Here is a 24620-nt window from a genome sequence, read left to right on the forward strand (position 1 = left end):
TCACTCAGGCCTCTCCTCCTCCAGTACCTCAAAACCTCCACTGAGATCAGCCACTAGCCCCTTTCCTCGCCGTCCCTGTCCCAGACCGCCACCACTTCCTGCCTAGCAGGGCCTGGAGCACGCGCAGCAGACAGACACCTTGGCAGGCAAGGGACAGAGCAGCCGTACTAGCGCTCCTTGTGGGTGTTCTGTAATTGATTTTCTTAATTAACCATTTTGGTTCTAATCTGTATTCCCTGACTCGGCCGTTTTTCTCTGTTTTGTTGCCTGGGGGATCGACTTCTGTTCTCACAACTTTTGCCTTTTGTTTTCCACCTCGCTGGCAGAGCCAAGCCAGGACGGACCAAGCCAGGCACTGCCCGCGGCCTCACACTTCCCTACCCGCCACGGGCAGCTCCCTGAGGAGCCAGCTCTGGGGACTGCCAGGGGTACATGGTGCAGTCGAAGGAATAGCAATAGTCGAGGCTTTCCACGGGCTACGCAGGAAGGTTACAGAGAGCATCGGGTGTACCGGGTGGGTGGACAGGAGGCAGTTGTTAAACGTTGCTGTTCCTTGTTAAAAATGGCAGTGCTAATAGCTTTAAAAAAATTAGCCATAATCAAAATACCTATCTCCAGGTGGTGCCCGCGGACGAGGAGAGCGCGGCCAGGAGCTCGCGGGCATATAGGTGCCTGTCCTTCAGCGACTGCGCTTGTGGGGCGGGCTAGGGGCGGCGGTGGGGAGCCGGGGGTATCTCAGCCTGGCACAGAGCGCTGTGCCGCTGCCCTCCACACACAGTGCCAGGGGCTCTGGCCTAGGGCCGTGCCCAGTCCTGCAGCTCACTCAGCCCCAGGAGCAGGAGCCCAGCGCTAGGTTTTCTCACCGGTTTAGATATTTTTGTGCAACTCCCAATATTCACCCAAACCTCATTATCACCTTTTAATGAGACCCCTTTACTCCGTGATGTGCAACCGCTCCATCTCATTAAGGAAATAGCTCTTCAATGCTGATTATTTTATTTGCAGCCATAATTATATTTCTTTCGGCTAAATCACGGTTTAATCGAGCCCACATGGAGGGCAGCAGCACTAATTACAGAGGGAGATGCGGTGGCGGTGGCTTTTCGCCTGCCCGGTCAGAGGAGGAGGTGCCGAGGCGGGCGCGACGCTCCCCTCTCGGGGCCCGGCAAGGGGCAGGGCGGAGGGCCAGGGGCGGGAAGGTGGTCTCAAACACAACAACTTATTACTTCTAATTTCCCGACCGTCACCAAATCACCTGCACGAAACAAGAATATAATTTGTTAAGATGGCATTTCTGCAGATGGAGGATCGATTTTCTCTTTAGATTTCTCTAATTGAGTGAATATAGACGCCCCGAATTAGCCGCGCTCAGACAAGCGGGGAAGGGGAGAGGAAGGAAAAAAAAAAGTCAACAAAAATCATCCTTGTAAAATAAGCCATATTACCTCTAGAATTGCCCCCCCCCCCCCCAATAATAAAGGAAAGTGGATCTAAAGGTCCCAGATTGAGTGACAGCCATATTTCTGGAACTAACTGGTTTTTAACAGAAAAGGTTAGGACGGTTGGAGAATGCTAAGTAATGCCGTGGGTGAGAGATGGCTGAGCTCTGAAATTGCTTACAGAATTACATTTGTTTTTCTTCTGATTTTATTAAAAGTCACTCCTCATCTCCAGAATGCGTGAAAATATCTACTTTCCACTCAGATACACCACATTAACTTGTTGGAGGCGAATTTGGTTTTTTTTGTCTATTTATTTGCCAGATAAGATTGATGCAGTCTTATTAGCACTATATCTAGCTATGGGAAGAGATAAGGATGAGATGTTTTCTTTTTATTCCAATTACTAGACTTGTCACCTAACTGAATAACTGATATATTTATATTGAGTAAATATAAATCAGAAAAGCAGTGAACTTAACACATACAAACAAAATATGTTCCTTATTACTATATACCACCTATGTAATTGAAGAGATTAAAACTACGGTGTTAAAAATGAGAAAGTTAAATACTCCACGTCAGTCTCTGATATATATTCTTTCATTGCCACACCTGGCGGTTTATTTATCCAGCCGTTTGGGGAGATTTCGCATTTTAAAGTATGGGTATGTGTTAAATTCCTCAAATCTCAGTAGGAATAGTCTTCCTGGAACTGTGCTCTTTCCCTAAACAGAAATTTATCTGAAAAATGCTTTATATTGGCGTTCCCTTCGTTTTCGGGGTAGCCCCGATAATTTCTGTCTGACCTAAGTTACAATACAGTGCGTTATGCTTGGGCCCCGCATTTTTAAGTTTATGAACTTAATATTATGCCAAAAGACTATACATATATACACAAAGCTGGAGGGGGAGGTTACTTTTGCGTATAAAAAGTTTGGATTTGGACGGGGGAGAGCGGGGTGTGTGTGTCAGGCATACCTTATATTAAAATAGCTTTTTCCCCATAAAAGACTTTGTCATAGTTCCGATGAAAATTAATTGATAGAAGCCATCCTTTCAATCTAAAGCAACTGCTTCGCTGTCGAGAGCTTCCCCGCAGTCTGCCAGCGAGGAGACAATCGGAGATGCTGCCTTTGACTTAGCCGGAGTGAGATACAGATATTTAGATAAATAAGCAAATAGGAAAACTATGTTCTTAAATGTATTTGAGAATAGATGACAAGAGACTCGAGCTTTCCCTGCCGTGCTCAGAAAGGCTATTTTCGGAACATCTGACGGCTGCGTTTCTGATCAGCTGCGCTCGTTCTTGCCTCGGATGCGTTTAAACATAAAGTTGCTTTCAAAGAAGTATATTTATTACAGCTACAAAATGCTGCATGCAGCCTAATATCGTAAAGCAGCGATGATAATCATATTTAGCTCTGACTAGAATTAATAAATTGGGATCTGTAGCTGCTAGGAGCCTTGTCCTTCATTTCCAAAGAAGTAATATTTTCGAGTGGGTTGATTAAAATAAAAACACGTGTTTATGGTTTTCTATTTCTTAACTCCAAATTACACCTAACAAAATTATATAGTTTGATTTGTCATTTGTGTTTAGGCTATGCCGATGTGGAAAAGTAAACAGTAGCCTAAGTCACTTCATTTGTTTTCTGTAAGCAAATAACACTCGGAAGCATAGCTGTAATTTACAATGAATTAAAATTGAGTCTTTTCCCTATTTTCTTGCCTGATGAAATGTGAGGTCGTTAATTATTGAGGGAGGCGCTTTTCATTACAGCGAACAATGTTACAATACAGCACTGAGGAGCGGGAATGTGAATAATAATATCCGATATTTCAGGACTATTGCCTGGAAATAAAAAAAAAAAAAAAAAAAAGGGCAGCGCAAACAAGCTAGGCAAACAAAAGTTACATTTGATAAACGCTGGGAGCGTGTGCTAAGTGCAAAAAACAATTACGGTGCTCTGCATACAGCAGCCCCTTTAACTGGATGGATGTTCAATAACATAAATATCAAATTACAAACCTTATCAGCCATTTACGCCAAGCCACCCTGCTGACTTTAGCAGTTTAACCTTATTTTATCGTTTCTCGCTCGAAATATAATTATTCTGATAAAAGAAGGTTCTGTTCCTAAATCAGAGCAGAATTGGCTAAATACACTTGTTTATATTACAGCCTCATTCAATCAAAGCTTCAGTTTAGCTGAGAGGTTGGAAAATTCTCTACCCTTTTTTCCCAGGGTCATAGCACTTGGAGAATTAGGTTTATATTGCTTCCAAACGTGACACGCCCCAATCCCGCGGTTCTTACTCAGGCAGATTGGCCAGCGTGGGCAAGAGGTGGGAAGCGGAGGAGAGAGCCGGCCCCAGCTAGGATCGGGCCCGCGGGAAAGGGAAAGGGAAAGGGAAAGGGAAAGGGTGGGGAGAGATGATCTCCCAGTGCCTAGCCCCTTGGCAGGCGCTCCTGTACGAAATTCAATCTCTATTTTTTATGAGAAGTAAGCTGTCTAAATAAATTTTATTAGGGGCATTATATTTTCTGGTAGGTCCCTTTGTTCCAGTTCTACGTGTGTGTAACAATCTAAAACCTATTTATTGAGGAAAAAAATCACTGGATCCGTCATAGAAAATCATTTTACTTTGCTCTGAAGTGATTTCTGAAGACACCCTTGTCACGCTGAAGATTTTGGGGCATTTTGCTAAAGCCTTTCCTGGTTAGGAACTTCAGTTCCTATGATCATGTGGGGAATACTGTAAATTAGAACAGGGAATGGACTTGACTGGCAGTTTTCTGTCTACACTGGGAAAATGGAAAGATGATGGGGAATAAAATCCTTGTAAATACATCTCCAACACTGCCCGGATGAATTCAGACACTTGACAAAACAAGAGTGTGCGGAAGTGGAATGTGATTAGGGTATAGACCCCATTGTAATTTTCTTTCTCACACGCTTAAATGTCAGCCCTGCTCGCTCTTTTCTCTCCCGCAGACTTCCTTCCCTGATTTCCCCTCTTCCCTTAAGACGATTGTTCTCTGAAGTCTTGGAAGAAATAATGTAGTTTGTTTATACTGCTATAAAAATCAAGAGCATTAGAAAAGTCATAAAACGAAGTGTGCTATCACACCGCAACACTGGTATTCAGCAGTTACTAACAGAGATTGATAATCTTTTGATTTCATCCCATTGTTATTACTCCGATGTGTCTGCACATTGACTATTACACATTTATTTATCGACCTGAAACATACAAAACTACGGAATAGATACACGTGCACGCCGTGTGACTCTGCCCGCAGCACGCTCGGCAGAAGCCGGCTGCAGGCACCTGCAGCGCCCGGATAGCCCAGTGGCTACAGCTAAAACTGAACCCCAAAAGCCCCCAGTCGACCTCAGACCACTCCCGTAACTCCGGCGCGGAGCTGCGGCGCCCGCGTCCAGGCAGGGCCAGACCCGCCACGGCCGTGAAAGGCTGCGCGCCCCGCGGCTCCCGCCGGCCCCTGGCTGTCTCCCCGCCGGCGGGCGCCCGGCCCGGCCGCGCACCGCGCCGCCGGCGGCTCCGCAAGCTCCGCTCCGCGGGTACCGGCGCCCGGCAGCGGGCCGGGGGGCGCCTCTCGGGAATTTTCACCGCCGGGGCTTCCCCTGCTGCCCTGGAGCTGTACATAGATAATAATTTTCAAGGGAAAAAAGCAAAGCAAATGAACCATCCTCGCCGTTCCCCATTCAAACGGAAAAGAAAAAACCCGAAACTCCCATCCCACCTCCACCTCTTTCTTTCGCTCTCTCCAGCTAAATTGTGACCCAGCTCTGGGTCTCTCTCCCTGCTCTTAGCGGCTGTTTCCGGGCACCCAGGTTCATTGCAACAGCCCGACGTCTCGAAAGTTGAATTGAATAGCCAAAGATCTGGGCAGGGAGAAGGAGAAAAAAAAAAAAAAAGCGTCAAAACTTCCCTAGACACCGGTCGGCCGGTTCCTTTGTCTCCTTGTTCAGTCGCTGCCGAAACCCCTGCATATCTGAGCTGCAAACAAACCTACTCTTGTATCTCTTCGCATGCAGTATTTACAATGTTTTGTGTAAGTCAATTGGATGGCGGGAAAAAAAAAGCCATTGGCACTGTATTATTTAACACAGACTTCACTGGGCTCCCTTTTTGGTGGAAGCTTTATTTGCACTAAATGAATAATCTTAATTGCATTACTTCTGAATTAAAAATCAATGTTAATCATGTTGGAAGTAGTAAATATCAGCTTTCATTGTGCCCGGGTAGAGGTTTTTTCTTTTTTTTTTTCAAATAAAAATACAAGTCAAATAACTTTAAAAGGGCATTATGTTCTGCTACAAATACAACTGAAACGGATTGTTTAGGAGCAGATCAGAAACGGTACAGAATTTTGCACTTACTTAATTTCCTCAGTTATCATTTACAATAAGAACCTCTTGGCTTGAGAGCCAAGTCTAAACAGTAGTAAATTAGTACAAATTTATACTGATTTTACTCTAATAATCGTAATAAAAGCTTATAGATTTGGCACTAATTACATAAATGCCTAATGATCTTGAAAATTACTCTGGTTAGAAATATATTACTAATCTAAACTTTGTTGTTGGCTGGCTTTGAAAAATCAGAACATTAGAAATGGTTCGCTTCACTTGTGCAAAGCACTTTAAATTGTTCAAGTAGTTTAACATATTCAAGAGGAAAATAAAAAGCATTTAACTTTATTTATTGCTTTAAATTGAGTTTGTAGGCGAGCCAAACTCGGAAACTTTACCCGAAAAAATAGGGCTTACGGGCTTTTAAATCCCGGCCAGAGACAAAGCGGTCCCTGTGCAGCCCGGACATGCGGTGTTTGGTTCCCTTTTCCTCGAGTTGCTGCGTGCTTGTGTATCAGTCGGGGTCGGGAAGAGGGTGGCGGGGAGCCCCGGAGGGCCAGGGGAGCCTGTGCAGCCCGGGCCGCTGGAGGAACTCGCGGAAGTTTCTCTTTCCTCGCCTCTCCGCAGCCGTCGGGGCCAGGCGGCGGCGGGTGGTCGAGAGCCGGCCCGTGGTCTCCGCCGCCGTCCCCCGCTCCGCGCAGCCTCCCGCGCTCACCCACTTACATGCCCCCCGGTGGGCGCTGGTCTTGCAAGCCACCTCCGGGAGCCAGACCGGGTGCGCTCCGAGGAGGCATTAAAAAAAAAAAAAAAAAAAAAAAAAAAAAAAAAAGACAAACCAATAAATCAGAGGTGACCTGGACCGGGAGGAGGGTGTCAAATGTACATTTGGAAGAGAAGGGCGCAGGGGAGAGGGGGGAAGGAGGGCGGCGAAGGCAAGCGGAGCAGGGGAAGGGAGTGGGGCGCTCCGGGCGCTGATATTTGCAGGCTGCCCTCCTGATTGGTCCCTGCGCCGAGCTGCTCACGTGTTCATTGAACTGTTAAGCACTTCCCCGTCTCTCTAAAGGACATTATAATGCAAGAGACCCCCTTTTTAACCACACACCGAATTTTCTTTCATTTAGGCGATCTATATATATATCTATTTCTTATATCTATTTTAAATAACTTAAGGCCGCTAAAATTTGGGGGGGGAACAGTCTTCGCCCTGGAGCGGTGCGCGATGCTGTCTCATGCCGACCTCCTGGACGCCCGTCTCGGTGAGTTTCCCCCAGCACCCCCCCGCCCCTCGGCGGCTGTACCGGCGGCGGCGAGCGGGGAGGAAGCCGGGGCAGGAAATTGACAATTTGTTCCTTATTTTACCTTAATGCGATCTAAATGGCCTAATTCCTTTAAAAGTAATTGTACTGTATTAAAGTTTAACTTGATTTAACATCGTCTTAAAAAAAAAAAAAAAGAGAGAGGGCGACCTACGGAGTATGTAGATCTACAGCGAGTTGTGGATAATTTAATTTCTCTCTCCCCTGTTTTTATATACATACCTACACATTAGTACTATATTATTATTATTATTATTATTATTATTATTATTATTATTATTATTATTATTATTTTAGGACAGATGAGCTCGATGGTGTTTACGAAGAAGTTCTGGGTGGCCTTTTCCTGCTCGCCTGCTCGCTTTCTTCTCCCCTTTCTTTCGTTTTAAAATATCTGTATCTACCTATTTATGGTTATTCATGCGTTTGTTCAGAGGAGCGGAGGGAGGAGAGGGGAAAGGTGGCTAGGGTGACTGAAGTCCCTGCACATCTGTCGGGGAGTTAAAGCTCCCGGCAGCAGGGCGGCTCGAGTGTTATTTCTTTCTCTCCGTCTCTTTCTTTTACCAGCCCCACTGGAAAACCCAAGCCGAACCCGGCAAAACTTGCCCCCCCCCTCCCCCGGTCTCGCAAAGAGGAGGCCCGGCAGGGAGCTGGTTATGTAAGCAGGAAGAGGAGCTGCTCCATGTAAAGTTTTCTCTCCCCCGCCCCGAGTTGCGCCGGGCCGCGGGCTCTGCACGCCGCGGAGCCGAGCCCATGCTGCAGGACTGGCGGGCGGCTGGGAGGCGGCGAGGGGCGGCCGCGGTGGCTGGATATCTCTCGCTGGCTCGGTGCGCTGGAAAGCGGCTTTGATGGATACAAGCCCGGCTGCAGGGGAGTGACCGCAGCTCCTTTGCTTCCGCAGGGATGAAAGATGCGGCCGAGCTCCTGGGACACCGGGAGGCGGTGAAGTGTCGGCTGGGCATAGGGGGCTCGGATCCGGGGGAACACTCGGGAGACATGGCCCCCAACTCGGACACGGTGGAAGGGACCACCCTACTGCCGGGGGAGGACATCACCACGGTGGGATCCAACCCCAGCTCCTTAGCCATCAGTGCCAAAGACACCGACAAGCAGCAAGGCCAGCAAGGCGGCCAGAACCCCAGCCAGGCTGGGCAGCAGCAGGCGCAGCAGAAGCAGAAGCGGCACCGCACCCGCTTCACGCCGGCGCAGCTCAACGAACTGGAGAGGAGCTTCGCCAAGACCCACTACCCAGACATCTTCATGCGGGAAGAGCTGGCCTTGCGCATCGGCCTCACCGAGTCCCGGGTGCAGGTATGAGCAGCCGCCCCCGCGCAGAGCCCGCCCCCACCGCGCCCGCCGGCCCCTTCCCCGGGCGCACCGACGGCGACGAGGCCAGGCACAACGGGGCGGGGGGTTGTGGGTGCCCCCAAACCTCAGCCCGACGGCAGGGGAGGAAACCTACCCCTGAACGCAACAGTTTGCGCAAGAAGACTTTAAACCGCTTCCGCTCCACCCGCCCCTTTACGCACGCGAGACTAAAGCTGTCCCCGCTGGAGGGTGGCGGGGCCGGGGGCGGTGCGCCTCGGGGTGTCCTCTTGTCCCCTATCCACCTGCAACGCGGTGGTTCCGAGTGAGGCGTGGGCGGAGTTTCCCCCTCTCCACAGCCCAATCCGGGGCAGGAAAGAGGCCGGGGAAGCACAGCCCGAGAAGGGCGAGTCTCAGCCCTCGCAATAGCTCGGCGCTAAGAGGCGAGCCAAAACCGCCCGGGAATTGCCCGGTGCGGAGTTCCGGCGGCAGCGAGGCCGCGGCTCTGCCCAGGCGCCCCGTGGGGGGAAGGGGCGGGGGCGCGGGGCCGCTGTCCAAGGTGCTGCCGGCGGCATGGCCACGGCGCCGCAACCGCCGGGACGGGGCGTCTCCCCGGCCCCCGCCGCCGCCACCGGGAGGGTCGGGATGGGCGGCGGAGGAAGACACACAGGTTTGTGAAAAGGCTGATCTGATCTGAATCTGAATTCTCTCAGTGCCAGGAGGCACACAAGGCACGAACATCGTTCTTCCACTTCGATCGGTCCGCGGCTGCGTGCTCTGGAGTCAAGGGCCACAGCGCAGTCTTCCGTCGGTTTCCCCCTCAGGACACGACCGATCCAGCTCCATCTCCTCCTCCTCACTTCGTTACCGATTTTCTCCATCCCCGCCATTTCTGATGCTCGTCGTTTCTGCAACTTTTTATTTTTTTTTTTTTCCGGGAGGAGGCAGTTGGCCTCCTGCCCAACCCCCATGACTTGGAGGGCCAGTGGTTTTTCTGTCAGGGTGGCCTTCCCTTAGGCTGCGTTGGTTTGCGGCACCTTCTTCAATTTTATCCGGTGCACCCTCCAGAGAGGGATCCCCTATCCACCACCCAGGGGACGCGCCTTCTAGCCGTGCAGCCCCAGCCGAAGGTTGTGAAAAGGCACTTCGATAAAAAGCACTTGTATTTGGAATCGGAGTTTCCCCGTACTGGCTTTAATAATGCATGTGGACGGCAGGGGTAGCGAGTAACTTCAACATCTAGAGTGTACTTTGTTCTCATATACACGCATATATATATTTGCACACAGGCACATAAGAAACCATTTTGTCAAATAAATGTAAACGAAATTTGGAAAATGGGGAGATGGATCCAACCGCTAGGATACTCAGATGCGGCTTTTGTGGGTGGAGGGTTATTTTAGCGACTTTCTGGGCGAGCCTCTTCAGAGGAATGAAAGCGTGTACAATGGAATCACTTGTGGGATGTGCTCAGCACAGTGCACCGGGAATGACGCTGCGCTTTACCGGAGCGGGTGTTCAAAATCCCTCTCGGCAAGCCTAGGCTCCTCAGCTAAATAAAGACACATCAAAATAAATCCTTAAATGAACATTTTTATGAACAGAAACTGACTCCGTTCTCAAATGCGACAGAAAATGCACGCCTGCTTTTAAAAAGTAAACCAATTTGACTCAGCCTACACAGGACTATAATTAGTTTAAATTAAGAAAGAAATTAGATTCACAAACAAAATATAATTGGACAACTGACTCTATGAAAAAAGAAAACGAGGTCTATTAAACTTTATAGGGTTTCTCAAAGGTTAATGATACCAATTTCAATATTAGGAGTGTGGTAAATGAAGTAAAATATAAAATGGAAATAATTATTTTCTAACAGCACATTAAAGAAATTCGTAGGAAGAAAGACAAAGTGTTTTAATGGTCTCAGCATAATTTTAAACCAATGATAATAGCTCGAGACTGCTGATAAAAACAGTTTAATAGAGTGGCAATTTAAATATTTTTTACAATAATGTTCTGTAGTTTAAAAAGTAATCAGATCAACATAACCTTCTTAATTAACACTTCAAAATTATTAACATTATGTAATACAAGGCAAAATAATTTATGTAAAATGTATTTACTTCACAATCCACTGTATCAGTGCTCCTTGACCAAATTTAAATTAAATAATTGGCTTATGTTTATACGAGTACTTTATAGTTTTCTTTATAATTAACAGATTGCCTACACATTCCCTGCAGTACGTGGGCTCCACACTGATTAAGGAATGACCTAAACAGTTAATTTATAGAGGCTATATATGTTTTTACCTTCGGCTGGGGCTGCACGGCTAGAAGGCGCGTCCCCTGGGCGGTGGATAGGGGATCCCTCTCTGGAGGGTGCACCGGATAAAACTGAAGAAGGTGCCGCGAACCAACGCAGCCTAAGGGAAGGCCACCCTGACAGAAAAACCACTGGCCCTCCAAGTCATGGGGGTTGGGCAGGAGGCCAACTGCCTCCTCCCGGAAAAAAAATAAAAAGTTGCAGAAACGACGAGCATCAACTTTCAAAAAAAATGAAATGGTGGAGATGGAGAAAATCAGTAATGAAGTGAGGAGGAGGAGATGGAACTGGATCGGTCATGTCCTGAGGAAAAAACCAACAGAAGACTGCGCTGTGCACGCAGCCGCAGACCGATCGAAGTGGAAGAACGATGTTCGTGCCTTGTGTGCCTCCTGGCACTGAGAGAATTCAGATCAGATATATGTTTTTAAGGGCTTTAGATGCCAGAATAAATTACCTCTTTCCTCCTTTTAGAGCTATATTTGATGTATATGATACATTTAAATAATTATTAAAGCGGCTGGTGCTTAAACGGGAGTCCAATTGCTTTCTGATATTGCTTTGCTTTTCAGGCTGGTATAATAAAACCATTCTTTTTATAGCATGCCATTATTAGAAACCAATTTCAGAATTATTTATAACCTGGAATGGTTTATTAAACAGCAATGTGAGAATCATGCAAATTACATGATCAAATGCAATATAATAAGCATAATCATTAGTCTCTAGCACGGATTAATTAACTTTCAATATTTTATTTACATAAAAACCAAATCAGTGAAATAACTTCTGCACAGTCAGGCTTGCCTTTCAGTATTTTATATGAACAAAAATGATGTGCTGTAATTCCATTGACCATGTCCCTCACAATGGTCCCATCACCTGCCACATCTTAATAGGGGACAAGCTGAGAGTATTTTCTAGTTTTCTAATGGAATGAAAAATTGCATTTTCTTCCTCTCCCAGCACTATTAAAGTGTAATGAATTCGTCCCAGAGTTCACGGCTGGTTGATCAAAATGAACCTGAGATCTGAGTTGTAATACAGCTCTCCAGATTTCCTACCAAATCTTCACATTAATCATCCACTGGATTCCAATGAGATCTTCACAAAGCTTTGGCTCCTAAAAAAAAAAAAAAGTTATATTCTCTCCCCTTCTCTCTCTATTTCTAACCCATTTATAGATGGCGAATTAAATGGGCTATATATTTTAAAATACATTTACAGTACGTCTATATTACTGTAACAGCAGATATCATCAAGGTAGATTTTTAGATTCCAACCTCTATTAGATTCTCACTGTTGTATTAATAATTTTCAGGGGCTAGTTGCATTTTAAAAGGAGTCCAAAGTTGCCAAATATTCGCGGTTAATATATTTCTAGAGTTGTCATGTGTGCATTTTCGAAATCTCCTCCAGGTTTCCCCCGTGTTTTAATCTGTCATGCACTATTTTTCAACTGGAAACATTCACATTTTAAAGGCATATGCAGCATAGCTATGAACTGAGGAGATAAGACCTGATGGAGATTTGAGGAGATAAGACCTGATGGAGATTCTTTACAACACCAGTAAACCATGAAACATAAAAAGATTTTGTAGCCACAATTTAACTATTAACCCTAAAACATAACTGAACGCGATTTTTCGATTATCCATATACCATTTAATTCCTTAACGGCTGTTCATTCCCGCTAATGGGCGCCCGTATTTCTCAGTTTAGGCACGTAGCATTAAACGACAAACTCCAGCAGGTCCGAGCGTTGCGCTAATCTGGATTTCAAGTGGAACCGTTTTTTCCTCCATAACAAACATCCCGGTGCTTTCGGTAACGGTGCGGCGAGACCCACGAAATTATCCCTGCCGGCATCATGAGTATCTGCTTACCTAAACCACCTTTGTTTTTTAAAAAAAAACAACAAATGCGGGAGGTTTGGCCGGGGGGTTTCCTGCCCGCGGAGCAGCCCCGGGACCTGAGCGGCACCGGGCATAGGGGCTCGCCCGGGGAAAGGCTTCCCACCCTGCCGGCGCCCTGCTCCGAAGCCGGCTCGGGAGTGCTTCCACGCAGGGGCAAGAGCCGTGGGCAGGTCCTTTATTTTTGGTTTGTGTTATTGTTTTTTTCAGAGGGAGGCCAGGCTCCTCTCCCGGAGCCTCCTCCTGAGCGAGGGAGGCTACAGACAGCTCAATCCCGGGACAGACACATCGATCTCTTTCGTTATAAAAAGTTCCAGCGGCTTCATTAACCTGCCACGGGGACACGCGTGGGGCTACAGCAGGGCCATGAGTGTGAAGAGCGAGCGTGGGAGAGACAATGGCCGGGGAGGGATCTTGGGGAGGGCGACAGGAGACAAGGAAGGCCGTGACAGGTACCGAGTAGCGGGCGGAGGGTTGGGGAGGGAGTAAATCCCGTTTAACCGAACCGCATCTTCATAAAAGGTTCGCCTCGGTCGCACCGACGGGGGCGGAAATCGGTGACACCGGCAACACCGAGCCCTCCGCTCCGGCGGTGCCAGCAAGACCCGGGGGCGGGGGGCCTCGCTCGCCGGGAGGGCCGGGCAGCCGCAAGCCCCGGCCGGGCCCTGCCGGGGAACCCGCTCCCTCGGCGCCCCCTACCGCCGCCCCACCGGGTCCGGCCGCGGCGCGGGTGTCGCTAACGGCGTGTGTCGCTGCCCGCCGCCCGCAGGTCTGGTTCCAGAACCGGCGGGCCAAGTGGAAGAAACGCAAGAAGACGACCAACGTCTTCCGCGCCCCAGGCACGCTGCTGCCGACGCCGGGGCTGCCGCAGTTCCCTTCGGCCGCCGCCGCCGCCATGGGCGACAGCCTCTGCTCCTTCCACGCCAACGACACGCGCCGGGCCGCCGCCGCTATGCCGGGCGTGTCGCAGCTGCCGCTGCCGCCGGCGCTGGGCCGGCAGCAGGCCATGGCGCAGTCCCTCTCCCAGTGCAGCCTGGCGGCCGGGCCGCTGCCCAACTCCATGGGCCTCTCCAACAGCCTGGCGGGCTCCAACGGCGCCGGGCTGCAGTCACACCTCTACCAGCCCGCCTTCCCCGGCATGGTGCCCGCCTCCCTGCCCGGCCCCAGCAACGTGACGGGCTCGCCGCAGCTCTGCAGCTCCCCGGATAGCAGCGACGTGTGGCGGGGAACCAGCATCGCCTCCCTCCGCCGCAAAGCACTAGAGCACACAGTCTCCATGAGCTTCACCTAATGGCCGCCGCCTCGCCGCGCCCCCGGCCCGGCCCGCCTTCCCCTCACCTGACTTACCAGGGAGTCGACTCAGGATCTGAAATCAGACGCCAACTGATTGGTTTGTGGGCCGAGAAACACCCATCCACCCCCGCACACACCCCCTCCGCCCCCCGCGGCCCGGCCTAGCCCGCCTGGCGGCCGCCTTCCCCCGATATCGGAAGGACTTGCCGGGCCCCGGGGCCTCCCCGAGCCCGGCCCTGCCTCTCTCCCTCGCCAAAACCCGCCGGCCACCCGACCGGCTTTGCAAAGAAACGCGGTTTGGGTTTTTGTTTGTTTGTTTGTTTTGTTTTAATTTAAGGGCAGTGATCTACCGCCGCCCGCCCCCCCCCGTCCGCTGCGAGGACGCCCTGTCCGAGGGCGCCGTCGGGGGGTGGCCGGGCGAGTTCGTGGAGCGGTACGAAGACCCCAGAAGGAATCAAATACATTTTGATAAAGCATTTATAAGCGAGAGAGGAAAAATTTTTTTAAAAAAGTAATGTTTCTTTTTGTAAAAGTAAAACACATGGGAAAAAAAGCAAAACAAAAAGAAGCAAGAGAACTTCCCTTTTCCAGATCTTTGATTTTGTGACAGTTGAGTTGCCAATCTGCCCCACGTTTATTTACGCATATATTTACGTTCCTGCTGCTATTGTCCCTCCTGCACCTTCCGCTCCTGAGGAGGCTTCCGCCGCGGCCCCTGCCCCACGGCCTGCCCGCCTGCATGTGCCAGTCACCCCACTGCAGGGCAGGGACACTGGAGGAATGAACAAACGATGTGAAATAGGATGTTTTGTGTAGATAAAGCATTCTTGTTACATACTGGTCGATTCGTGATATGTTTTAACTTATTGTCTGTGCTTATTTATAGAATTTGGGGTTTCTTAATAAATGTTTGATCTAATATAAAACATATTATTTGACTTTTCTGGACATGTTTATATCAAGTTAATGTAAATGGATAAATAAAATAATTTTCAGTATGTGATATGAAGAATTACGGGTTTTGGTGTGGCGTGTGAGATATGAGAGGTGTCTTGAACCGCAGGCAAAAAAAAGAAAAAAAAAATAAGACAAGACTTCCTTCTTGCTTTGGGATTCACTGATTCCTTTGTCATACGTTTGGGAATGGCTTGCTTGCTTGAATTTTGCATTGAAGCCTTTCATTTATCTTAATTTTAATAGAATCATAGGATCATAGAATCATAGAATGCTTTGGGATGGAAGGGACCTTTAAAGGTCATCTAGTCCATCCCCCCTGCAATTGGCAGGGACATCTACAACTAGATCAGGTTGCTCAGAGCCCCATCCAGCCTGTCCTTGAATGCTTCCAAGGATGGGGCATCTACCACCTCTCTGGGCAACCTGTTCCAGTGTTTCACCACCCTCATCGTAAAAAATTTCTTCCTTATATCTAGTCTGAATCTACCCTCTTGTAGTTTAAAACCATTGCCCCTTGTCCTATTGCTATTGGCCCTGCTAAAATGTCTGTCCCCATCTTTCTTATAAGCCCCCTTTAAGTATTGAAAGGCTGCAATAAGGTCTCTCTGAAGCCTTCTCTTCTCCAGGCTGAACAACCTCAGCTTTTCCTCATAGCAGAGGTGTTCCATCCCTCTGATCATTTTTGTGGCCCTCCTCTGGACCCGTTCCAACAGGTCCATGTCCTTCCTGTGATGAGGACTCCAGAGCTGGATGCAGTACTCCAGGTGGGGTCTCACCAGAGCAGAGTAGAGGGGCAGAACCACCTCCCTCAACCTGCTGGCCATGCTTCTTCTGATGCAGCCCAGGATACGGTTGGCTTTCTGGGCCGCGAGAGCACATTGCCGGCTCATGTCCAGCTTTTCATCCACCAGTACTCCCAAGTCCTTGTCCACAGGGCTGCTCTCAATCCCTTCATCCCCCAGACTGTATTGATACTGGGAATTGCCCTGACCCAGGTGCAAGACCTTGCACTTGTCCTTGTTGGAACCTCATGAGGTTCACACAGGCCCACTTCTCGAGCTTGTCCAGGTCCCTCTGAATGGCATCCCGTCCCTCAGGCGTGTCAACTGCACCACTCAGCTTGGTATCATCTGCAAACTTGCTGAGGGTGCGCTTGATCCCACTATGTCATTGATGAAGATATTGAACAGCACTGGCCCCAGTACGGACCCCTGAGGGACACCACTCGTCACTGATCTCCATCCGGACATCGAGCCGTTGACCACTACCCTCTGGATGCAACCATCCAGCCAGTTAGCTATCCACCGAACAGTCCACCCATCAAATCCCTATCCTTCCAATTTAGAGAGAAGGATGTTGTGGGGGACCGTGTCAAAGGCCTTACAGAAGTCCAGATAGATGACATCCACAGCTCTTCCCTTGTCCACTGATGCAGTCACTCCATCATAGAAGGCCACTAGGTTGGTCAGGCAGGACTTGCCCTTGGTGAAGCCATGCTGGCTGTCTCGAATCACCTCCCTGTCCTCCATGTGCCTTAGCATAGCTTCTAGGAGGATCTGTGCCATGATCTTCCCAGGCACAGAGGTGAGGCTGACAGGTCAGTAGTTCCCAGGGTCCTCCTTTCTACCCTTTGTAAAAATGGGTGCAATGTTTCCCTTTTTCCAGTCCCCAGGGACTTCACCTGACTGCCATGACTTTTCAAATATCATGGAGAGTGGCTTGGCAACTACATCAGCCAATTCCCTCAGGAATTGGGGATGCATCTCATCGGGACCCATAGACTTATGTATGTTCAGGCTCCTCAGGTGGTCTCAAACCTGATCTTCTCTTACAGTGGGAGGACCTCTGCCCCCTGATCCCTGTGAAATGGTCCATTGACTCGGGAGGTGTGAGGAGAGAGGTTGCCATTGAAGACTGAGGCAAAGAAGTTGTTGAGTACCTCAGCCTTCTCCTCGTCTGTTGTTACCAGCTCACCACTTCTGCTCACCAGAGGGGGTACACTTTCTTTAACCTTCCTTTTCTGGTTGACATACCTATAGAAGCCCTTCTTATTAGTCTTTGCATCCCTCGCCAGGTTCAGCTCCAGCCGAGCCTTGGCCTTCCTGATCCCATCCTTACACAGCCGGGCAGTGTCCCTGTACTCTTCCCAAGATACCAGTCCCTTCTTCCACTGCCTGTGCATTCTCTTCTTGCTCTTTAGTTTGACCCACAGGTTGTGGCTCAGCCATGCCGGCCTCTTCCTTTCCTTGCCTGATTTCCTGCACCTGGGGATCGAGAGCTCTTGTGCCCTATGGAAAGCATCCTTGAAGACCTGCCAGCTAATATTTAATGATTAATAAACTTTTGTTAATCTTTCTGCGTAATTGGCCTTTAAACTGCAAGAAACAAAAAGTTCCGCTGCGAAGCAAGACAGGCGAAGAGCGAGAGGGAACGGGAGCACCTGCCCTGGGCTGGGCTGGCAGCGAGTGCTGCCCACCCTGGAGAGCTGCGGGGCCAGGGGACGAGGGCTGAGATTGCAACGGGAGCAGGAGCAGAGGGCTGCTTCGCCACGGACCTTTTTGCTGGCTCTGAAATGAGTGCGCGGCTGCAGTCAGGGCTAATCCCACGGAAGAGGGATGTACTCCCTTCGATGTAATCCCTTCCAAACTTTGACATGGGGGAAAAAAGTGCAGGACTTTGGCAAGCATCTTACAGCCTGGTTTGGGTTTATATTTTTCTTTTTTTTCCCGTCTCCTTTCTTTTTTTAATGCAATGCACTGAGATCTCTTCCCCTTATACATCAATTGCACACCTCTTAATTACATGCCTGAGAGTGCCTGGCAGAAGGGTCCTTGCCTGCTCCAAAGTGCATATTACGTATGCATATTTAATTTAAAAGAGAAATAAAAGAATAAATTATTGGAGATCCAGGCTGGGAGTGAGTCTGCTGGGGGTCACCTGAGGAAGCAGCTTTGTGCCCTTCTGCAGGAGCTTGCTGGCCTGGGTGCCAAAACAACCCGGGACACTCATCCTGAGGTAGGCCAGGCCAGGCAAGACAGGTCCTGCACTATAATCCATACCATGAGTAACACCTAGGGCAAGAAGGCACCATGCCCTGTCCCTCCTTCCAACCCTCTCTCTGCTCCCCCGCCTGGCCTTGGGCCAAGCAGTTGCCCCTCTGTACCTGGGCTTGGCTCTGAATTTGAAATTCATGATCAGTTTAGATCAGCCCTCAAAGATGTGGGCACATGGGGTGCATACGGAGCAGGGCTGGTCAGCGTGCCCCCAGCCCCCTTATCCTGCAGGTACCCCTGCATGGGCCAAGGGGAGAAGGGGAGTGGCCCATGCATCCCACAGCGGTGCCTTCCCTGTTCTGTGGCCCGCTGGGAGAAAAAGCAGGTCTCCACTTACATGCAGAGGCATGCAAATCTCACTCTGCTTCTCCCAAATGTATGGAAGGTTGTTTACAAGCATGTAATTTTTGCAGCTGCTTTATATTGTTATAAGCAAGACAGCTTTATGATGTAGGAATGTCATAAAGTGCGGTATGGAAGATCTTTAAAAAATATATGCTTTTTAATGGTAGAGGAAAATGCTCTCTCTGACTGGGGGCAGGGGATTGAGATGCAACCTGTAAGATCCAACTCTTGACACTGAATGTTGAAAATCTATGGAAGGGGCCTTACAAAGGTCCTTCTGGTTAATTCTCGCTCCTAAAACATCCATAATTTCCTCCATATTCTAATGCAACTGTTGTCCTGGTTATGAGCAAAGCTTTTTGATCCTACCCAACTTTGATACAACATTTGTTTCTATGGCAATAGATCTTCGTGTTCTGAGTCCTTGAGATTTTTGAAATTATATGTACCCTTAGCACCAGCTGAAGCTTTGCAACATGAAACATCTAAGCTGACGTTCTTATGTCTTTAACATGGATGAAAGGAAGGGGACTGCAGGTTTCACTCATACATGTTACAGGTTGTATGTGAATGATTTTATTACAAAATCTCACCCTCGCTGATATTAAAAGATAAAAATTAAACAGCACTGACTAGTTCTACCTAACATCAGGAACAGCTTTGCTTCATTCACATAAAGCAATCAAAATAAATGAGTGAATTCCATATAAATCGAGAGGGAACATTTATGCCAAATAACAATTAGCCTGTTACTGACTAAGTAGCTAACACCAGGCACTGGGACTGTTACAAGCTGGGCTTATTTACTTACATTAAGGTGCATTTTAACTTTGAGTAATTCCACCCAGCTTGTAAATAGACTGAGATTTACGTTTGTATATATGGATTCATTTCCACACCAGCACATATCCATGTAGGTTTACTTCCCTCTAAACACATCACCTCTAATGTCTAAGGAATATACATAATGATAATATCACTGAACCTTTCATTTGCTCTCTTGATGAAATGCTTTGACACTCTCTCTCTCCTCTCTTCCTCCCCTCAAATTCCCCCCTGGAAGGCAGAATCTGCTCTTACCTGCTGCTGGAGATTGCATTCACTGAGCAATTACTAACATTGGAAGAAAGTTTGTGCAAGGCAAGGGATCAGATAACATTGCAGCACAGCTTATATTATTGTACTAGCAGCAATGATCCCTGCTCCTAGAAATGAAAATGTGGTTTAATTTGTGTTGTGGTCTTTAAATTTTCATTTTTCAAAATAAAAATCTCCGCACATGAAAATGTATCTTGCAGTAATAGAGGTATGGTAGTTAACCTGTCAGTTGAAAGTATGTAACCTTCCTTTTCTCCTTTTCATGAGAAAGATAATTTCATCTGAGGACATTTATGTGAAGAAATAACAGCATGGCATGGTGAAACCACTGGCTCATTAATCCTGGCATCTACTTCCTGCAGGGTTTCTTGATTAGTTAGATTCATTCATCGGGTATTTTTGAGTTTTTGATTTCTCACCACTGGCTAGGTTCACTGAGTTCAGGCTAAATTGAGCCAGAAGCAATGTTCATTAGTAATTTTTTAATACAGACTACCCCAATAATTCAGTACAAATATCTCATCTGAAATATATCCATTCACCCTAACACCTAATGCAGTTTGCAGCTGTGTTCAGAGAGAACTGAGAGAACACAAGTGATTTGGTATGTATTTTTTAAATTATTAATATGAGAGCTAATAGCAAACTCCATTTCCAATGCTGGAATTAAGATTTTTTTTTTTTTTTTTAAAGCAAGCCCTAACACAGAGGGGACCACCTCCTGCCTGCCATTAAGGCTGAGCTCAGACCGGTTGGTCTGGAAAGCATGGCCTATTTAGCCTTTCAGCATAAAGACAAAAGGGAGAACAAAGGAATTTTAGTTTTTCCCTCATGTGTGCTATAAACATAGGAAAAATCTAAACACTGCAAAAGGAAAAGGAAGAGAAATCCTCAGAAATTAGCATCCTGTAATGTCACAGATCTATCTCAACTGCTTGATAGCCGTAATAGAGTTACAGTTTGGACAAAAGGGACAAAGAAGCAAAAGCCCTGATCTTTCAGCCTTTAAAGCCCATGCTGACCTGTCTGTGAGTTCAGCAGATGCATGTGTGAAGATTTGCGGGATCAGTGCTCAAAATTGTTCTGCCAGAAAGCTTTCCCCCATTTTGTAAACTCTCTTTTCTAAAAGAAATGAGAGGACCACATACAGACCGCATTAAAATGTCTGACCGCAGCTTGTAACACATCGGCTCATCCAGTCATAGGTAAGAGCCGGGGCCTGAAAGCCAGTTTAACTTTATGAACATATGCAATGTACCCAAAAATCTCCGGGCAAGACAGCTGACAGCCATGGCTTAATTCAGAGAAGCAGAATTTGCCCCAAAAGACGTAGGACTCACAGGCTCCTTTTAAACATCATGGACTGATCATCACCCATGGCAGTGATGCAACTGTAAGAGGAAAACTGAGGGGTGGTGGTGGAGGGAGGGAGTAGGGACAGCACAGTTTTAATTTTTCACCTCATCATGACAAGAAAAGCAGCAAGAGCCAGAGGGGCTGGTCGTGTGGTCATGCCTGGGACATGGTAGGGGACTCTCTTTGATTAACCATCATTCTTTTATTTGAGTACTGCTCAGGGGTTGCATTAATAGCTATGTAAAGCCCTATGGGAGATTTACATCTGCTCCTCAGAGAAAAAACTGCAGGAGGGTGTCTCTCTTTTCACGCTCCTCACAGCCAGGGCTCATGCATGGATGAGCCCATCTTTGTCTTCCACCTGGGATGTTGTACAATGGTACGGGTGGGAGGTCGCCTCTCTTATTTGCCAATAAATTGTGCCTGCTTCAGCTTCTCCCAAGACCATCTTTGAGGCTCAAAAGCTCTGTTTCACTTTTACATTGCATCATTCATCAACACTTATGCTTAAAAACATTTTTCAGAGCTAAAATTATGCTTTTATGAGTTTTGAAATTTGCCAGAGGAGAATCACTCTCCGGGAGGAAGGAATCCAGAGATGTTTGTGCAGGATTTGTCATTCGAGATTACACAACTGTTCTGCAGAGATCCTTACCCTCCTTCGAAGGCTGAGAGGGAAAATGCAGAATATGCTTAATACGCTATCTGTGAGGGTGGTGTTCTCTCCTGACCCCCATACACAGTTTGTGCCTTGGAGTATGAAGTTTGATTAGCCTTTTCTTGCAGCACTGGAAGCATCGTGGTAGTGATCCAAAAAGTACTTTGGAAAAAAACAAACTACGGACTTTCTCTCACTGACCTCCTGCTACAGTGAATTTCATAAGCTGACGATCACCCTGTAAGGACACATTTCTTTTTTACTGGTTTCAATTTATTGCCCTTTAATATAATTTAAGTGGAAGCTATGATTCCCTGTGGCTCCTTTACAAGCTTTTAAGGTTTATTTTTTTGCTAACATTTTAAAGAGAATTTCAGAATGACTACGAGCACCCTCCTCTATTTTTGGTATCTAATAATTAAGAGGAAGCACCATCCCCTGTTTCAAGGCATAAACATTACTTTATAATGAAATTCCTATGTACTGGAAGCATGTGATGTTGAGCTTCCCGCCTTATATCACAGACCATGCAAAACTTGATTCGACTATAACACGAGGACTCCCTGTGTCATTGTTTCCAGAGGATTTGGTTGTGCCACGGTCACAGTTAATGTAAGTCAATGATACACTGAGTGAGTAGAAGACATGATATTCAAAGGGGGCATAGCGTTGTCTAGGTGCTCTTTGCCACAACCATGGCCATTACGCGGTGCTGTTTGGTGTCCTCTGGGCCCCTGAGGCCAGGACATGCTCAGGGAGTCCCCAGGAGGGAGAGGGCTCTCATTTCAGCAATGTCACCCAGCTTACAGACTCGTGTCGTTAAGCAGATATCCACTGAATTCAGATTTATAAACAAAACTGAGTGCAAAAAGATATTTCAGCAGCTACACGGCCACAAAATGTCACCAGAAATTAACCAGCTTTGCCCTTTCAACTGGAGAACAAAATGAGAAGTCTACAGAAAGTCAGACATATAAAAATGCATTGAGATGAACAGGAAAGAATATTAAATTACTAAATGAAGAATTACACTTGGTACAGTTGGTGGCTCTAATCTTTGTGTCTGTTATGAGCAATAATTAACACCCACAACTGTATTCTTTGTCAACTTGTGTTCTTATCTTCAGGTTTTGGTAGCAAATAAATTACTCATGCTTTATTCTTGAAATTTTAATGATTATAAGAAATACTCAATGATAATTCCACTATATTTTATATTACTGTCACTTTGCCCTTTCTGCTTTAACTTATGTGCAATTTTAAGCTCAGGTTTGCTATGAACTGTGACCGGACAGATCCCCGCAGGGGTGGGGAATCCTGCTGGACTCTGAGGGACCCCATCTAGGTAAAGACAGCTACAATGGAGATGCTTTCTAAAGGATGCAGGGTCCTGTGTTATTAGCTGATTGCTCTGGCCTTTCTTAGTATCTCACACAAGAAGCTGCTGCCTCTGACCCACTCATCACATGGTTTGTATCCTCACGTAAATCAGATCTTTCTCATTTCCTTTGGAGATGATTCTTGTCCCTTCTACAATAAATTGCTCTAATAGTCTTCCATTCATTACCTCCTCCTCTCTTAGCCTCTCCAGTAGGGTGTAAATCTGTAGATTTCATTCATGGATGTTATAGTCAGTCAATTACACCCAAAATATAAAGCCAGCCTGTTACTTGTTGATGCCTTCCATACACATCCTTCTTTATTTTATAACTCTGACAGCAACTGGTTACACCATTACTTGCTAAATGAAAGCATCCAGTATTGCAGGTATTTTTTTGAAAAGCGTCTGTCTTAGTACCTGTCTCCTCTTCAAAGCAATGTAGGCTGCCAAGTTCCATCAATTTTAATCCTCTTGTTACCTTCACCAGCTTCTTATCAAACTCCACAACTAGTTCAGAATTTTCTTCTTTATCAAATGACATCCTCTGAACTTGTTCTGTCCAAAGTCTCTATCAATGCACAAATCTCTTCTTTCCATTAATTGCACTGCTCTGATCCTGACCACCTTTGATGTCGCAGTTGCCCAGTTGTTCTAGAAGTGCTCTTTCTACCAAGACACAAAGTCCCATCTCATCTTTAAATCTCATCTTGATCCTTACATTTTACCTCTAGCTTCAGAATGACTTTCTGAGTAAAACAGTTTGGGATCCTCTGTGGGATATCTGAAAAGCCAAGGACATGTAGTGAGCAACCCAGACTCAGACTATGTGGACTTAATCTGCATTTAATGCAAGAGGAATTCAAGGATGCTGCGAAGGTCGACTGCGGTTTGGAAGACATGAAACAAGCAGATTAAGAGGAAGAAACTATTGGCTTGCAATGCTGAAAACAAGATATGGGAGAAGCGGGCGGTGCGTGTGAACTATTGTTATGAATGAATCAGAATATCGCTAGTAGCGCATGAACAGCATATTGCCAAACATAGTTAACCAATTAACGATAAGTTTATGCATGATCAGGAAGGCCAGAAACTATATTAACTAAGCTGTGTATGTAATAAACCGACATTTTGCTTGATCATATTGATCGTGTGCTGTGTCCGTGACTTCCGCGTCAGCAATCCTCCACATGAAAGATTATCTACCTGCCTGCTCCTACTTTCACTGATGCCTCTAGGATTTTGACACATCACATACTCTTCTGATTTAACTGTGTGAATCACATCAGGTGAAAAAGGATTTAGCGTACCATCCCTGGCTGTGTCTTTCGCCCTCACCTTCTGCCATCATCATGTGTGCCGCTCCACTGGTGAATTTCCTTGAAATTACTTTGATACATCTAGGTCACGTCTAGGTCTTCTCATTTCCAAACTCGCAGAAAAAAATCAAATGAGCTGGCACTTGACCCATCAGAAAATAATTTATTGGCAAAAGGCTTCCTTGTTCTATATACTCAGGGAAGTTTTAAATGGCCCTGCCTCGTAACAGGGTCTGTGCAGCAGTGGAAAATCCCAAAGGTGTCCTGTTTGCCTCAGCACAAGTTTCTTGAGAGGCTCCCAGGGAAGCAGCTTGACTGGCAAAGGCAGTTGGAGTCCCACTTGTGCCCTGGCCAAGCTGCGCTGGCCAGAGCAGCTGCGTGTGGGGCCAGGCCATTGCTTCCACACCTTTTGAGAGACTAACATTGTCTTGGGAGTACTTGGACAGGATGCCTCTGCTTATGGCTGAGTCTGCCCCACCTT

General features: G+C 47.2%; 1 protein-coding gene across 1 annotated transcript; it reads left to right on the top strand.

Annotated features, from left to right (window-relative positions):
- Nucleotides 1-7039: 7039 nt before the first annotated feature.
- LOC309601854 (homeobox protein orthopedia-like) lies at nucleotides 7040-13973 on the top strand (the record flags this gene model as incomplete). The annotated part of the gene is made up of 3 exons (XM_082335053.1): nucleotides 7040-7076; nucleotides 8038-8447; nucleotides 13452-13973. 3 exons carry the CDS (start codon nucleotides 7040-7042, stop codon nucleotides 13971-13973), a joined length of 969 nt encoding a protein of 322 aa, XP_082191179.1.
- Between the last annotated feature and the right edge of the window lie 10647 nt (nucleotides 13974-24620).

The sequence above is a fragment of the Platalea leucorodia genome (genome assembly GCF_965183815.1).
Source record: "Platalea leucorodia genome assembly, chromosome: W".
Classification (NCBI taxonomy): Eukaryota; Metazoa; Chordata; class Aves; order Pelecaniformes; family Threskiornithidae; genus Platalea; species Platalea leucorodia.